Here is an 18,504-nt window from a genome sequence, read left to right on the forward strand (position 1 = left end):
GCCTGTTCTTTCCTCTGTCTCTTCTCCCTCTAGGCCCCAAGAGCCATAACAACCATTCCCTCCTACTAAGGATGGCGAGGGTAAAAATAACCCTTTCTCCATAGGATTCCTCTTTTAGGCGGACTAGATAAATTCTATTTGTTCATTGTAAAAGTCCATAGGGGGAATTTCCTAGTTTGATTTACAGCAAGAGGAGAACCAGCAAGGTGAAGAATCAATCTGAAGAAGGTTGTAAAATAAATGACTTTTCTGATAATTAAACTTCAGTATTTGAAGTTGTTTCAATTTGAAAGAAATCAACCAATAAGTGGTCTTGCGTAGACTTGTAAGGGAGTAACTACTGAAAGAAGACTTCTTTCATTTTCTGTTGGGGAGAATTTCACCACTAGATGCTTTTCACTCAGAGAGTGATGTTCATAACATCTCTTATACTTTGAGATCTGTTCCAGATCCTGGAGTGGGTAATATTATTCACAGCTGAAGTGAATGAATGGGATGTACATTGCCTACAAACAAGGTTAGGTCTCAGGACGAAGCTTTCTTGGGCCAAATCTTCTGCTGTCACACCTTCAGACTCTTTTCAATGTCTAGGTTATGCCTTATTTTATGGCATTGTAAAATTTAGGACCTATCATACTATTTCAGTGTGAAAATAATTTCAAAAAGACAATACAAATATTATCCAGTAGAAACTTCTTCTTCTTCATTCCATTAAATTCTTTAAAGTTTCTGTGACACTATTTTTCTTAAACAGTTTTTTTGGTTGTAATTTTACTTGTTTTGCTCCCATCCAAAGGTAATGCTTGCCTAAAGTTTTAAGAGAGGACTATTGCTTTAAAATATGTCATCATGGCTGTCTCTCAGTTTTGTTCTCAGAGTTGAGATTTGGTACTATGATTTTTGAATAGCAAGGAGTTTGATGGAATTTTGGTGTGTGTGTGTGTGTGTGTGTAGGAGTGGAGAAAGATTTAGCTCTGGCATGCTAAAAAATAATTACATTTTAGAACTATATTGGTTGACTATCTGTCTTTCCAATCATCTATCTGTGGAAATGCAAATCCTTCTCATTCTTTTAAGTTGACAATTCTGTCTTTACCTTTCTGAGTGCAATGTTCCTTAGGATTCTACTTGAATCATTCTGATAAAGTTTTAAGTTATTTTCTGGTTAAAGAAAGTTAAGGTATCCCATAAATATTTTACTTGTTTTCATTACTTTCTTTTTGACACAGCTGAGAAGCTTGTTCCTTTTTTCCTTTGAGTTCTTTATGCATGTTAAGATGTCTTCGTCGAGCTGTCTATGATGATGCCAAAAAGTTTTATAACTAATTCACAATGCATCAGTATAGAAAGATCAGTGTAAATTGTTCCTTTCAGGGTGTCCTCATCTCTGCTGAATGTCACAGGCAAGAATAAATTTACAGCCTTTTTCTTCCGTGGAAAATTTTCTGAGTGTGGCAGATAGATGTTTTTGAATAGTCAAAACCGGTACAAGAAGCATGCCATATATTTTATTTCAAAGGAAATAAGCAAAATGGATCAGACAGAAATGGTGCCTGTGTGTGTGTGGCAGGCTTGGGTGGGATGTTATTTTCAGGTCTTTAATTGCAAGGCAACTGACCAGCACTAATCATTACTATTGTGATGATCAGAATTGCTATTGGGTGGATTAAATTGTGTTCAGTTGATTCCTAGTATGACCAGCTTTGGAAGACTAGAAATCATTGAGAGGGCATATACGAGACTACATATATGAGGCTGAAAAGGGCAGGGAAAGGAAAGATCAACCTCTTGGAGAAGGCTGGAGCTAAAAGAAAAAAAAAAACGATAAAAGGTGATTTTGACCTTGAGGACAAGAAAGAGCATGAGAACCCAGCATCTGCTATGGGACCAGCAGGAGGATAGTCACAAGCCTGATTTCTAACCCCAAAGGATGGTTAAGGAAACAGGATGCTGGGGCTGCTGCTGTTGCTGCTCATTGAGGAGAGCAGCCTACAGGATGAGGTGTTTTGGGGTGTATTCTAGAGGAATGTTCGGTTCACAAAGACCCTCTCCCGTTTTTTCTGGATGGGTCACCCAATCCCAGACATGTTTGCACCATGTGACAACAACCCTCTCAATGTCCTTGGCCACAGTTCATTGAACCATGGCTGGCCCCTGACTTCAGTTGGACAAATCAGATTCTCTTGCCCTGCTATTCAGAACTGGGACTTAAAGACAAGCATTTTGTCTTTCTGTGTACCTGGAACAGAAAAATGTGAACTCAGGAACCTTTGGGATAGGTTGTATTTAACCATTAGGATTGGAGGAGCAGAGACTCTGTGATCTATTATCTACAGAGAAAGAGATGGCTAAAACAGATGCTCAGAGAAAAGCAGAGACAAAAGATAGAGAGAGACTCTCCTCGTTGCCTGGTCCCAGAGGTACAGCCCTTTTAGCAGCCCAGCTGCATTTTGGCTCTTGACTTCCATGAGATACTCTAGATTCTGATAATTTCTCTCTTTCTGCTTAAATTAGAACAACTTATTCCCTGTTTCTTGCAACCAAAGAGTTGTAGCATCATCATTTCAACATTGAGACACTCCAAATATCTGCCCCATTGATCTACCATTTTGGATTATCCCATTGGGTTTGGGTCATGTGTTTGGTTAAAATCCATGTACTCCTGTTAGGGAGGGGTGTTGTGGAAATAAGTATCGCACAGGACCAGCCCTGTATAAATTGTGGCAAAGAGTTCGGGCTGCTTATATGACTTCCCAGACACATTTCTATATGGTTGGTAACAATGCCTGTTGGGCAAGGGTTTAAATACAAACGTTTATTTTTCAGAAAGCCTTTGGATTATCCTCCCTTCTCATTTAAATCTTTCCTTTCTTATAAATATTTTTAGGGGCTCCCCAAAATGCTGCATTAAAGGGCAGGCTTAGTTGAAAGCAATCCACAGACTTTACTCCAAGAGTCAAAGTCACCCTGTCAGTGGATAGTAAGGGCAGCCTTTGGCTCTATAGTCATGATCCTCCTCTGGCATGTGAGTTTCATGGGATGTGCCTTTTTTTGATAAGGCAGCATGTGTCTTTGTCCAAGAGCCTTTTTACTCTTACTGTCTCACTATCCATCTGCTCCCCTTCCACCAGAGTGAGCTAGATTTTTAGCAGCCCTGGGGGAAGGGAAACAATTCTAGAGAGTCCTCATGCACCTCAGCACCCTGCCTTAGCCAATCTATACAGAAGCAGCTACATCTTAAGCAATCCAACTGTAGGCTTTTCAAAGCCATTGCCATGTGCTATGGTGTCAGGTAGGTTCTACTCGGAGGCCGATGTGGTTATGTCTATTGCTCAGGTGGACTCCACTTCTTGACCTTTCACTGGTGGAGTCTTGCTGATGGATTGACAGGAATGAATGTTCTTGAGGAAGGCAAGGGGGGCCAGGGCAGAGGAGATATTGAATTCAAAATGTGAAATTCACCTTTGCTTTATAAACAGGTGATAAATAAAACTAAAGGGGCCTAATCAGATCTTCTCTCAATCAGGGCATGTTTTTATTCATCTGTTACCTGTGTTTGTTTCCTGCAGACATTCTCATAATCATTCCCCTCCTTTTCCGCACTGACCCTACTACACATCACAGCCCTTATGAACTTGTTAAACGGCTTCTACCAAGCTCTCTTGGAGACTGATTTCCTGCCAGCACCTGTGTCCCATCATTCCTCAAAGGACCTGGGGCCCTGGCTGTTCTCTGAGATGAAGACTAGAAGAAGACTGTAAATATATAGACAGAAGTGAAGGTGGCTCAAAACTCAGCTGGAGAAAATACATACCCCAGCCCAAGAGGTAATACCACCGCAAGCGTTGCTCCTCAGTAAACACGGCCACCACGATGAGGGTGTGAAGATAGATCCCTTCGCAGAGCATCCAGAAATAATTGCATGCCATCATGTACTGGTGGAAAAAATGCAAAATCTTGCAGCTCACCTGTTCAAAAGAAATGAAGATACTCAGTGGGAGACATCGGCAAGTGTCTGGTAGTGAACAGAGGGTAAATGTAAAAATGAGCCAAAGTATCTACATTTAGCCTGCAAAACAGTTTCCCCAAGCATCTGTCAACATGTGCCATCCTCTATATCCATGAATCAGAGTGATAGTGCATAGATCACTAGTATTACACGTAAACAGCCATCTAGGGCAATGTAAGCCCAGTCCCCAGCATAATCTTCTTTCCCCATTACATTATGGTGACATATAGACTAGACAGGTTCATTTTCCTGCAATGTGTCTGAGACCCATAATTTTTGAGAACATCCAAAGATTTGTCACATGACTTTTATGGCCCTTTTTCTATGGCCAATGAGCCAAATAATCCAGAAATTGTTAATGCTGCTCCAGAATTTCATTGACCTGTTGCTGATGTCTCCTTAGCAGTAAAGAGGAGAGAACCAGGAGGTAAAATTCTCAAAAATGAGCCAGGAGCTATGCTGAACATAACTGATGTGAGCCATTTTGTTTTCATATGGGAGGCTTGGCTTCTATGTTGGGGTCTGAGTATTTGGCTCCTAGAGATTAGGATGGCATTGTTGCTCAGTGCTCAATGCAGATGTAGGAGCCACACCTCTAGGGGAATCAGATTAACTACATATTGTTGTCTGTATAGAAATAATTATAACTTAAACTGCATAACAATATCCTAAATTATTTCCTAATCACCTTTGGAATAGGGCTTCTCATCTCGTCACTATTGATATTTTGCATTGGATAATTTTTTTGTTGTGGGGGGTGTAAAAGGGAGCTGGGGAATACCCTCTTGTCCCTGAGAATTCATTCTATCTTCCCAATGCCTGAAGTGCCATATAATTTCATTTCTTTAGCTTATGGCCATTTTCCTTATTGAAATGCCAATACCTCTGGAAGGGTTTACACATTTAACCCTATCATTCATTCAGAGAAAACTTAGAATAGAAGAATGAAAGAAGGTATAGGGAAGGGGATGGAGGATCATAGAAAACGCAGATTTAGAATGTGCTTTAACAAATACTTATTGATCTTGCACTGGATGCAGGCACTAGGCTAGAAAATTTAAAGCAGTCAAACACAGTCCTTATTCCCAAGAAACTTACAGTCTTGAGAGGTTCACAAAAAGAGGGCCCAGGGAAGTAATGCTGAAGGTAAGCCGTGTCTACTGGAAAACTTTGGCCAGTGTTAAACCAGTGCACGCTTCATTCTCAGTGCACACTTCATGCTCATGATACGTTTTATAGGTGATCAAAGACTCTTATCTTTCACAAAAAATGCTTGCGATTTCTCTCTCTCATTGGTAAAATGGAAAATCAGGTGGATAGGTTTGGCTTCTTATATTGACTCTATATGGTTAGAGACAATAGCATACTAAGGAAAAAATTATGAGATGTTTTGGTTTTGCTTTGCTTTAAAACAAATTTGGCAAAGGAGAATTCAAAATAACAACCACATATTTCTTAAAGGACTTATTCTGCTAGAGTTTGATCAAAATGCGTATTTTATTATTTAAGATCTTTTGGTTTTTCAAAATGGTAGCTAAGCTTCACGCAGAAACTATGCTTGTGTTTTTGTGTTCAATCCTGGTCTAGGTCCCAGGGATGCAAAGATAAACTTCAGTGCTTGCAATCAAGGAAGTCACCTTCTGGTGGGGAGGTACATATGGAAACAAATAAGTGCGACCATGCACAATGACTTCTAAAAAGGGTAATTTCTGTAACCAACTTTAAGACTTAAATTCTTTTCTCAGAGACACAGCAAAGCCTGGCAACTAAATCATAGAAAATAAATGAATCAAACTAATGGGGTTTGTGTTGTTGACAGTAAACAATCCATTCCATTTGTGTGAAAATTAACAAGGAATGAAATAGTAGATTCTGCCAAAGTCGAACACATTAATGAGCACCGTCAAGCATTCTGCTCTTCCTCCAATTTTTACATCATTTGGGGGTTACAATACAGACTAATTTATAGTAAAAAAGGTAGCTGACTATAAACTTACTTCCTAAATTTGCATCAACAATATTGAAAGAAATGAAAAGCATGCAAGGAGTATATTTCCTTGCTGTTCAGTTACTAGGGGCTATCATAAGTATGTTTGGAAACTTACGGCAAACAAAACCACGTCCTCCACTCTACCAATATATAAATAAATAATTTAAAATACTGAAAAATTAGTTTGAAATGGTCTAAATAGTACTAACTCCATAATACTTTGTACTGAATCAAAGCTGCCAAGTTTATTTCTGCTAAGTCTTGTTTTAAAGCAGAAATAAACTTCGCTGTAGGTTCAGAGTGATCTCTAGTGATTATGCATGATTACACTTCCCTGAAGCTTCTAAAAATATTTTCTCATCAGTTCATTTTAGCACAGAAGGAAGGGTGCAAATTATATTTACTTGAGCGAGGCAAGAAGAATCGATAAGTCAATTTCTAGATATTTTACGCGAAAGAAAAGACATTTTAAAAGACCGTGAATAATAAAGATTTGGGCCCTGCAACTTTACTGTGTTCATTTATTACTTCTAATAGTTTTTTAGTGGATTGTTTAGGGTATTTTATATATAAAATCATCTCATCTGCAAATAGTGAGTTTCACTTCTTCCTTTCCAAATTGGATCCCTTTTATTTCTTTTTCTTGCCTATTTCCTCCAGCTAGGACTTCCAATACTATGTTAAATAATAGTGGTGAAAGTGGGCATCCTTGTCTTGTTTCTTTTCTTAGAGGGATGGCCTTCAGTTTTTCACCATTGAGTATGATGTTAGCTGTGAGTTTTTCATGTATGGCCTTTATTATGTTGAGGTACTTTCCTTCTATATCCATTTTATTCAGAGTTTTTACCATGAATGGATGCCAGATCTTGTCAAATGTTTTCTTTGTGAATAAAGTCCCATTTCTGACTCAAAAAAAGATGGATTTTTCTAGCTCATATCTTGAAGTTATTAAAGCACATATGATTACTATAGGAAAAAAAGATTTGTGGTCCTTATTGGTTAAGTTTACCAGGTTAATTTTTTAGTAAATTTTACTTAATGGACATTTAGAATACATATTGAGTGAACATGTAATTGCTGTTACATGTGTCTGCCTGATTCATCTTTCTGTCTCTGCTGTTTCTCTCATCTCTACCCTCAGGACTTAAACCCAACAACATTTATACAGAAGGTGAGAGTAGATGCCTATTATATCTAAATGAATATGACTTTGGATAACGTTTATAATATTGTTCACTGAAAGTATTTTAAATCCTAATTTGATGATCATTTTATCAAGTGCCCAAGCAAGAGCTGCTTAACAAGATTTGACAAATTCCAGAGTAATTTTTTCCTAACCATCTTATTCTTGTAAATGTCTGAAGGCATCAGACTACTGTCATCAAAGAAAACTTACAACCCTGGGCAGCATCCCAGGGTGGGGGGCGGCATGCATCTTAAGTGATGTCAAGTTCTAAGTTTCCAGCAAGGGTATCTTTAGAAGACAGCATCCCTAAGGCTGGCTATATCCTGTCATTGATACCCGGTAGCCCTGGTAGAAAGTTGTTTCTCTTTGCACAGTAATCTTCAAATTGGGCATATGAATTCTTCTTTCTGAAAATACTTCCTGTCTTCATGATTTGTGGTTTATCTTAATACATTCCCATCTTGAGATAAAGTTCAAATAAAATATTTAAAAATATAATTGTCTACAAACTTGGTAGTTTAATTTTGATAATACATCTGCTTTTCACTCTGTAACAAGGGTTTACGTTTTTCAATTATTTACACTGCATGCAAATCATTCAGAACATTTCAAGGCCCTTGAATTTATTACATGTAAAATCCATAATCACTGTTTTTCTCATAAAGGAGAGACGCAAGGCCTTTATCAGCTGAATTCAATTGCATGTGACGCTAAGATGGATGCTCTCCATTGAAGTACTATTTATGTATGCAATCGAAACATTTTTTTACAATGGCTATCTTTACATGAGACCTGTTTAAAAGTATGTCTTTTTGCTGCTCCCCTTATCATTTCAATTAAAAGGAAACAAGCTTTTGTCTGAATCAAATATACTCAGTGTCCCTTCTCCCCATGACACCATCCCAAACTGCATTTCCTCAGAAAACAGAAATTCTAGAGAAAACACTCAAATAACTGAAAATCAGAGTCCTACTTTATGGACCAGTCTGCCCCAGCCATGAGAAAGAATTTTGATTTCTGGATAGTTTTAAAGTATTATTATTAGAGACGAGCTTTCATAATTAGCTTTTAGTTTCATGTGAAAAAAATTTATGTGTTCCCATTCTTTGTGATATGATTGGAAGTGTGGCTTACTTCTCACTCATTATCAACATTATTGAACTCAGTTATTGGACCAAAACAAAAGGGGATATACTACATCTGATGAGGGATGTTGAGAAGAGTTTGATTTCCTTTACCTAATTATTTGAAGTTGTGAATTGTGTCTTGAGACATGTCAGGGGACAATGAGATATCTGAATATTTTGGTATGTGATTGAAGAAAGGCAAATTGTTTTACACATTGTAGAGTCAAGGACTCTTCTTTTTTTCATCTCTTCTGTTGCTTTTATTTTCTTCTAAAACAATATCACTTTTACAAATTCTCCAAAAAGATTTAGCAAAAAATTAATGATGTTAATTATCAATGTCATTTCCTTCCTCTTGCATATGGTCCCTTATCATTCTGGAAGCTATTTTAAAGCAATAAATTTAGTGTTCCCAGCAGAGAAAAATGCCCAGAAAAAAGACCCAAAGTATTTTCAAACTTTAGTGTGTGTAAGAATTTCTGTACAGGGATGTATATTGTACTTAATGGATGATTTAAGAGATTCTGGAGGATAATTTTGATTCTATGAGGATTTGATTTTTCTAGGCTAATGTTAATACCCAACACCCCTAGTATGATATCTCTCCACTGTACTGCTTCTCTCTCCAGACCTTTACTTTCAAGGGGAACAACCTGTACATTTTCAAACAAAATTTATATTCTTCAAATAAATTTCTTCATTAGGTATTTGATTATTTCAAACTTTTAGGAATGTCATCTGTTTCACTGACACATTAAACCATTGAACTGCTTTCCAAATGTGGAGAGTTTACGGGGAGAAATGAAAATGTTTCTCTGGAATGTGATATATTTATTTCAAAGGCAGCACACGTTAGACCTGGAGCCTCAAGTCCTGAATGCTTCTAGGTTTCAGTGAAGATTTTTACCTTATTGTTTTCGCCCTACATTTTCCCTGCCTATAATATGTCTGCTTTTCAGACTAGGATTTACCCTGCTTCAGTCATAGTAGCGTTAATTTTTTTTCACAAGCATTTTTATTTCTAGATGATATTTCTAAACATTCAAGGTCTCTTTATCTTCCCATAGGGGTAATTCTTGATTACTTTTTTCAGGGCAACTTTTCTTTAGAAATTTTTTGGGGAGCTACAATAGCACTACTCTAGAGAAGTGTTTTTTTTATCACTCAAGGGTGTTCTCAGGATGTTGTGTGGATCTAGAAACACTAGAAAGAGCTTCTTCCAGCTTCTCCGGGGAAACATGACAAGTGGACCCAGGGGGAATCGAAGAGGAATTTTATACTTTCAGAGTCAACGTGGAGTTTCCTTTGGAAAAAGTAGTCAGGCGCATAAGAGCAATGCAGTCACCTCTGAGTGACCGCCTGGGTTAGGACTTTGTCTATATTCTAGTCACTTGTATACAGAACACCAAGATCAGTCAGAGATGAGAACTGGGTTTTCCGTTAGAGCAGGCCTCACTGAAACCATCCAGAAGAACTAGGAGACAGGAAGGAAGGATTGGTAAAAATGTGGAGAAGAGAATTCTTGTGGGAGAGAGATAAGTTAATAAAAACTAAAAACCAAAATAAAAGGGATTCTGATCTTCTATTCGATTTGGTTAGAGTCTGATCAATTTCTGGAAATGACATTTTGTTCATTTGTGAATGTTCCTGGGAGGGCTGGCCACTGTAGATGTCTCAACAATGCACCAGCCAGCACTGTGTCTCAGTGGTGTGTATATCACTCTGCCTTGTGTGGACGCAAAGTTTTGGGGAATGGAGGTTGCATCTCCATCATCTTCCCTGAATTGCTTATAACTGAAGTGGGCAATGCTGTGGAGAGAAATTACTTTTGTCTGTCTAGCAGAGAGGATGGATCAAATAAGACTGACATTTGATTAGGTTGGTGGTTTTCTCAGCTGTCCTCTCTTGAAGCGACAGGGCGATTTTGATACACAGACATCTAGAAAGGACGCACGGCTTACCTTTGCTTCTTCATCCCTTCATGCATCTTACAAGCTTGAAATGCCCTTTAATCTACTCCTTGATGTTAAACTCTAAAAGGCATGGGCATGGCTTATTTATAAGAGTATGAGATCTTGAAAGTAGTGCCATTATAATGAATCCCTCCCCAAATATCCAATTCAAATATAAATAATAAAAGAGTCTACAGTAGTGCTTCTCAAATTTTAGCATGTATCAGAATCACTGAGAGAGCCTGTTACAACACAGATTCTTGGGTCCTAGAAGTAGAGATTCTGATTCAGAAGATCTGGTGTAGGGCCTGAGATTCTGCATTTCTCTAAGTGCCCAGGTGATTGATGCTGTTGGTTTATGGGTCACAATTTGAATGGATTTAGGGTACAGAGGGAGTGTCCTCAGTTCCTGACTCCTGTTTTGGTTCCCTGCTGGCCTTTCAGTGCTGATAATCCTAATCATCAAAGAGCACAAGCTTCCTGTTCCAGTAGACTCAAGTGCAATGGGAGACGTCCTGACTTCGATTCACATGCATACTAAAACCTCACGCAGAGGAACTACAGAACTTTTTGTTAAGATGCCAGAGCAGTTGATAAACCAAAGGGCATGAAGGCTCTCATATCAACTTGAAAGCTGTCAATGAGTACAATCTTTAAAGCTAGCTGAACGAAGGAGAAACCCTCTAGCCAGAGAGTCAGCATTCAGTAACTTTGCAGGAAAGTCCTGCAGTCTTTTTTCTCCAGAGGAATTTAAAGATGTAACTTTCTCAATTAAATCTAAGTGTGTCATGCAATCCTGAGCTGATTTCTGATAAAACTTTAGAGAAAATGAGTCTGAATCTGTGCAACTGTAGTCATGATTCAGTGTGTTTAGGGAAAAAAAATGCACTGGAGAAAAAAAGTCCCATCTGAGATAAGGACATTGGAAGATGATCCAGAAATCAGCAAATGAAATATTCTGGAAGCGTTCAGAAAATAAAGCCAGAGTAAACAGAAAAGGAGGATTCAATACATGATGGAAAGGAAAGCCTGTTAGAAATATAGCAGGAGAACAAAAATAGCTTGCTGTCCTCAAGGGTCTTTCTCTATATGGTGTAAGAGGATATTATATCACTTTTCACAGGGGATTCTCAAGCTGTGACTGATTTAGTTTTATATTCTTAGACCACAGCCCTTTTAGGTATTTGTGATTTACAAACCTCTGGCTATGGGCATTCTGCTTTTATACTTAGGCCCTTTTGGATTTAAACAGTATTTTACAAATGCTCTGAGTTTCCATATCTCCTATGCTGTGTAACACAGAAATGAAACTGGGTGCCAAGCTAGAAGATAACAAGTGTTTAAGGCCTAATGACAATGGTAACAACTATAATATAAATCATAACAGCTAACATTTGAGCGTTGTTACGTGCCAGACACTGTTTTGTGAAATTTAGGTGTATCAGTTCATTTAATCCTCACAAACAACTCTGTGAGGAAGGTACTATTGTTATCTCCATTTTACACATTAGGAAAGTGAGGCACGATGAGGTTAAGTAACTTGCTCAAGATGACAGAGTAATCTGTAAGTAAGCATAAGAGCTAGGATTTGAGATCCTGTGGTTCAGCAAGAACAATGCTATAGTATTTGAAACAATCCACCTAAGCACAGTAGATATCAAATTCACTGTTGCTCCAAGAAAATGAACCAACAGACCCCATGGGAGGGGACAAAACTCCTCGTATCGCCACTGAAACCTTTTTGAGAATGAAAACAAATCTGTAAGAAATTCTGCACTGAATTCATGACAGCCTTCTCAAAGCAGGGGAAGCCAACTGCAAATGGTGAGAGGAAGACTCACTATATAAACCATTTCACAAGACACCATTTGTGAGTCACTGATTCCGGCACAGAGGCACTGCTCAGATTGGCCAGAAGAGAGACACTGGAGATTGGGTTGATGGGTATAGCCATTTTAGGAATAAATTCTTCAAATCCATATAGGAAAGTTGTTGATTATAAATAATACATTTAAAAAGGAATAAAGGAATCTTCTATACCTTTATGCACCTTATGATCTTTGTTAAAAGACCGTTTATTGGTTTTGACATATAAGTAAAGTGAAATAGCATAAATGAGCAGGGTAGGATATTTTATTTCATGACCACTTCTTGGCATTATTCTCTCTGCATCATTCCTCAAATACATCATAGCTTTTCATTCCCAATCTAATTTCTTCCATAGGCTACTGAAATGGATAATTTCCAATCAAGTTTTATCTGCCATTGAACTCTTATTTCAAAAACTCAGCTGTCCCTGTCACCTCCCTTACATTTACATGCCCTCTCTTGCACCAGCCTCCTTTGGGCTGGGCAGGAGGAGTCCAGTTTCCACTCTGGGTTTCCTCAGTCTCTAGGGCCTCACTTCTGAGCATCCATTCCAAGCTGATCTTCCTGTGACTAGGATGACGTTCTGACATAGTCCAGCAGCTCAGTTGTTGCAAACAAATGAGACTAAGAAGAAATTCACTTTGCTATTCAGAAGTTGGGACTCATTTGACTTTACTTTCTAGGAGGCTATAGAAAATGTGACTCGATTGTTTTGACTTTTGAGTTGCAAAGTGCTTAGCTTCCGAGTAAAAACTAATCTCCCTGCATTGTCCCTTTCAGACCCAGATAAAAAGTTCAGAGACATTTCTTTCTGGAAAATGACAAGTATGCTGCCAGCGTCCTTTAGATTCAGCAAGAACAATGCTTTTAATTCTGCCTCCTGACTCTCTACGTGAAGATCATCGAATAAGCAGATGGAACAAGAAAATGAAATTTTAGATATTATGGAAATCAAATGCTCAAATGACACAAATGACAATGGGCAATTTTCACATCACTCAATAAACTGAGGATCTATTCAGCTCTTATTTATGCCATGAGTTATTTTGAGTTTAACTTTTTAAAAAAGTCAATGTGAAGGAATAAGATTCTCATCGTTGGTTTTACAGGGTAGGCTCTGCCTCACCAAACAACGTCCAAGGGAAGAAATGACTACTTTGATGAGAAAGAAACCACAAACCCATAGGGATTCCCCACTGAGGAGGGAGAACACTGTGTTTTCTTTTGCCCCCAACAAAATAAACTCTTACAGAAGTAGCGTGACAGCATTTGGGACGATGCAGCCCCCTTTTACAAGAAATAACTCTTTTTAATATATTCCCTTGGGAACTGAGAAGGAAAAGCTTTCTGCCCCTTAACTGCTGATTCAGTGCCCTGAGAATTGGGTCAAAATGAAAAAATAACCCACAACTCTGCTTTAGTTTGTTTAAGAGAGAAAGTGTCTTTAAAAATTATATATTCCGCTTTTTTAAAAAAGACACGTATGTCTGAATCACAGAGAGATGAAGTGTGGATGGATGAGCTTTTCTTTAATTTATGACTGTGGTTATGTTTTTCATGTTAGTTAAAATTTCAATCAATATTTGTAGATTGACAATGTCCAATAACTTCCTTTTTCCAAAAATTTCTTGTGCTTTTTTTCTTTTTTGGGGGTCTCTTCTGGGTTTTTCTTTATTATCGTCACTTAGTAATATATTGATGACTTCAGTCTTAGAATTTGGATGCTATTTTGTCTGTCTCCAGAGGTGAAGAATTTCACTCCTAGGAAAGACGGGACTTTTCTAGTTAAACCTTTCCTACTTCTTGTTTAACCTCTGTATATTCAAATATATTACAAGGGGAACATTTCTTTCTTGTTGCCTGAATTTCAGTTTCAACTGCAATTCACTTTAACAGTCTTTTGGATAGGAAAATATACTCAAGAAATTGGGCTTCTATGAATGCGTTTATGACAGAATTTGCATTTTCAAGGGGAGATACAACACAAATGTCAAGTCCTGTGTCTTAATAAAGTCCTGTGTCTTAGTAAATAAGCAGTTTCAAAGATGAATAACATATAAGACATGTCTACTTGAGGATTTTTTCCTGGTCTTTCTTGAACTAATTTTGTTTGTCTAGAGAGAGTAGTCCTGTGTTGTTTGTAAATGGAGGGTTAGATAAGAGATTTAACAAACTCTCACTGGAAAACAGTGGCTGTATTCAAAGAGAGAAAGTACTAAAAACCAATGACCTAATTTTTTTTCTTTTGGGTCAAGTGTATGCTTCACAATTTACAAACATAAATTAATTTTTTTCATTGTAGTCATTTGTTTTTAGTTTATACTACTTACACATATTTGGTGAGAGATATATGTCTCCAAATTTTGTCTTATGGAAGAAACAGACGTTCGGAAATGTGAAGGAGGGCACCGTGTGCCCACACATTATGACGTTCCTGTTTACTCTAGTAAGTGGCTTGTTATTGGTGGCTTACTCTCATTTTGTGTACCCTCAGAGGAAGGGAGGTTTCTCATTCAGGCACAAAGACTTTTTGCTCCTTTGTTTTCCATTAAAAACACACACACACACACACACACTTTGAAGTAGGTCAAGGAAGGACTGAACTCCACGTGTATGGTTGCGAGACAGGAAGCTGTTCCCACGTGAGGCTTGGCACATTCCTACGGATTGTGAAGGGAATGTCATAAATAGATATTTTCTGCAAATCACACGAATTTAGTTCACCCTGAAGACTAAAATTTGAGTTTTGGGTGCTCAATAAACGCTTGATTGATTGGATGAAATTCTAGCTTTCAAATGTTTGATAGGAAGTTTGCTCTTGCATAGCTAAAAACACCAAATCTGTTAGGTTAACAATACATTGATCAGAGAACCAGGTACTAGTCATGCCATAAAGGTAAGCTTCTTTCCTGTTTTTCAAACTTAGGTCACTTTGAGAACGCCTAATGTGTGTGAGAAAGCCACCCCCACTTCCCCCTACCCAGAAGAAAACTTCCATTTAATTTCTCTGGCTCCCCTGTGCTCATGCTTACATTCTCCCAGGAAATCAGCTGCATAGTGGCTGAGCCAGGTCCCTAGACACCTGCTTATAGGCTTTATTAAAGAGTTTTAGGCAGTAGGGGAGCTGCAAGGCAGAGCTGGGCTGGCTTGTTGGTGCCTGGGAGGCAGCCTGTGTGAAGACACTGGAGGAATGCATAGGAAGGTCTGCCCATAAATTAGCCTATGAAACGAAAACATGCTAACTCGTGAGACCATTATGAGCAATGAATAGAGTAACAGATTGGTTGGGAAAGCCAAGCGCAGAGACCCAGGGAGGCGGCCCCAGGGCAAGGGTTAGCAGCAACCCTGTGAGCAATTACAGTATTAGGCCCTTGGGAAATTTTAAAAGCTTTGTGTTTCTTTTGGGACTCCAAGACAACCTCTTGGAAGTAAGCAGGGAAGTTTTTATTATTTTCATTTAATGGATAAGGTTAAATAGCTTCTATAACTTAATTGCAAACTCAGAAAAATCCTGAATTTATACTATTTCAGGAAGATAACAGGTTTAGTACAATTTCACAACAGATGAGATGTCCCCTTCACCCTAAGCCAGAGAATGGGCTGTGGTATGATATATGGGTATGAGACCCCCTACAATAGAGATGGGTGAGAGTCTATTCGAGAATTTACAAAACTTCATAATTTGAGTGAGCGCTGCTCCCACGTCAGTGGGTTGATTCTTTAATGACTGAAGTGCCATTTCCTGGCCCACTCCGTACAGATAGTAACTTTCTCAGGGTTTCCACATTTATTGGAGATGGGAAGCTGAAAATTTGAGTCTTCTCTGATGAAAGATGCTTAGTTAGTTGCTTCTATATCTATTTTAAACTTAGTGGGAATCAGCTTCCCTAATTAAATACAGTGAACATGTTGAATTATGGACAGTTACCACTTTGGAATGACTGAGCCCATTTCTTTAAGAACACATCTTCCTCAGGAAATAAATCAAGACAATCGAGAGCACCATGTGGTGTAGAGGAGACAGGAAGAGTTTTGGTATGAGACAGGTCTGAGTTTGAATCCCATCTCTAACTATCCACAGTACGGAGGACATGTGCCTTCACTGAGCCTCAGTTTACTCAGTTAATAATGGGGATAATATTCACCCATTGCTGGGGTCTTGTGAGGATTAAATGAAATGAGATTACTTTTATTAAAATCAGTTGACATTGAAAAAGAAAACTCATTGAGATAAACCCATAATCACATTTTGCAGGTAAGATAGGACTGTGTCGCAGAGAACAGATCCCGTGGTTTTAAAAGCTGGATCATAATGCCTTTCTGGGTATATTCACACTGCCAAAATGATTAACACTGTGGATCCATTAGAAGCCAAATTAAGCTGCTTTCCCATGCCATGCAACTGTCATGCAGGATGCATGCTCTGGGCAGATTTCACGCATTTTTGTCATTGGGTTGGCAGAGCTGTCAAATGCCAGTTTTGAAAGATGAGGCTATCTACAGATGCTTGTATAACACAGTTAAGCAGAAAAACAAAAATGAAAATATCCCTTGGCCATTCATTGTGGGCCAGATAGCTTCTGTTTGTGCTTTCAAGTGTACTCTCCGGCCTTGGGCCCGGAGAAACGGATCTGTACATCTCCATCAGTGCTTCCTCACCCTCTGGTTTCTGGCCAAGCTCCGTTAACGGGAACTACCAGCAGGGATTGGGAGACGAGAGTGAGTGAATTCTCAAGGCATGCAGACTTACAACGTGATAATATTTATACGGCTTACTAGAGTAAATGTGTAGCTACTCATAGCTGACTGGCCCAAACCCAGCCTGGTGCCAGAATACTGACGGGATCTGATCAAGCACATCTGTAACCCATTAGTGACACACTGAGGCCACTGGGAGGTATTGCCTTAGTATGCCTAGTATCAGTAAACTTCCCATGGACATTAACAAATTTTTGATTAGTACTAAAAACTTATGATTTGCTGTATAATTCTTATTTCGTTATGATTGAATTATTCCTAGCCCTTTACTATAGCATATAATAATTACTTCCAATAACTACCTGGAAATGGTATGCCTTGCTTAATGCAAAACTCAACTGTAAAAGTAAATACGATGGTACATGTAAACAGCTGCTTAAGTCAAATAATAACACCCTGTTCACTATTTACAGGTAGTATATCCTAAAAAATAAAATTAAAAACAAATCACTCAGTGCTTACTGGATCCCTTCTCACGAGCTCTCCGTTGGGGACGACTTCAACCAGGTGGATGATGATAATCATAGAATTCAGAATATAAGTCAGAAACATGTTCTTGTGCAGAGTTACCCTTTGGCAGCCAAGGCTCCTGGAAGAAAAAGTAACAGAATGCGTTAACCAGCGCCAAAATGTTGAAGTACCTGGAAAAAAGTTGGGGCAATATTTTTAATGTTTCCTTTAGCAACAGATGAGAGAACATATAGAAATAAGTGAGGCTAGTCCCATCTTTAAGACTCATTACTACTTTTCTGCCTGATTTTTAAAAACAGTTTTCCAGTCACGGTAATTCATAGTTTTCAGTCCTCTGGGTGACTTTGTGCAATAACTGAAAGAGTGAGTGATAAAAATCACTTTTAATTATAGCAAACGGCATGAAATTAATTAAGCGAAAGACTCTTACAAGAGAAACCATTAGGGTTTGGAGTGTGCTTCAGATAAAAAAGTCGACTATGCATTGATGCAACTAGGTAGAAACTGTGTGGCAAATGGGATAACAGAGCATGAAGTCAGAACCAAGGCTGCCTGTGACAGAGGACTGAGTCCATTCCCTGACCCATCACATACACAAACTTTATTAAACCCCTGTCATCCTTCTCTTTCACCACAAACATCTTCTTACTCTAGCTGGAATCAATTCTGTGTTTCCTCCTTTCCACATCCTCCTGATGGTGGAGCTCAGACACAGGTAGAGAAATAAACAGGCTCAAATTTGATCTCATTATGAGGCACGCTGTGGTCTGGATCTGACAAGTCCTATCCGAAGGCTCCTGCTTGCTGGCGTAGCCATTTCCCACCTTTGGGTACTAAACAACTCGTTGGACTTTTCATTCCTTTCTCCACCATTTCATAAACTTGTCCATACGTATTTGTGTGAATGTTCACATAAATAAACATTACTTCAAATATCCTTTTTACTTCTTGATGCAAATAGAGAGAGCCTGCAGGATGGCTATACCAAAATTGGAATGATTATCCTAAAAGAATAAAAATCCTGTATTTGCCATATTTGATCCAGTCAAAAAGTGTTTAGCATAATGTGAAAACTTAAAACATTCAGTTAATGATGCCAACGATTGATCACAGTGACTATTCCTAAAAAAATCTCATGGAAT

The 18,504-nt window shown here is 38.4% G+C and overlaps 1 protein-coding gene and 1 long non-coding RNA gene across 2 annotated transcripts in view; one reads left to right on the forward strand and one right to left on the reverse strand.

The window, feature by feature from the left end:
- Positions 1–18,504, reverse strand: part of CALCR (calcitonin receptor) — a 144,357-nt gene that overhangs the window by 19,443 nt on the left and 106,410 nt on the right. Inside the window, exons 8-9 of the mRNA XM_070508488.1 lie at positions 17,354–17,480; positions 3,815–3,968 (exon numbers count right to left, since the gene is read on the reverse strand). Coding sequence (XP_070364589.1) covers positions 3,815–3,968; positions 17,354–17,480 — 281 coding nt within the window. The remainder of the gene's footprint in view (positions 1–3,814; positions 3,969–17,353; positions 17,481–18,504) is intronic.
- On the forward strand, positions 3,719–13,051 carry LOC139045153 (uncharacterized). The gene is made up of 3 exons (XR_011503032.1): positions 3,719–3,827; positions 5,597–5,711; positions 12,914–13,051. It is a non-coding gene; the product is annotated as an uncharacterized lncRNA (long non-coding RNA).

This window comes from Equus asinus, chromosome 1 (genome assembly GCF_041296235.1).
Source record: "Equus asinus isolate D_3611 breed Donkey chromosome 1, EquAss-T2T_v2, whole genome shotgun sequence".
Lineage (NCBI taxonomy): Eukaryota > Metazoa > Chordata > Mammalia > Perissodactyla > Equidae > Equus > Equus asinus.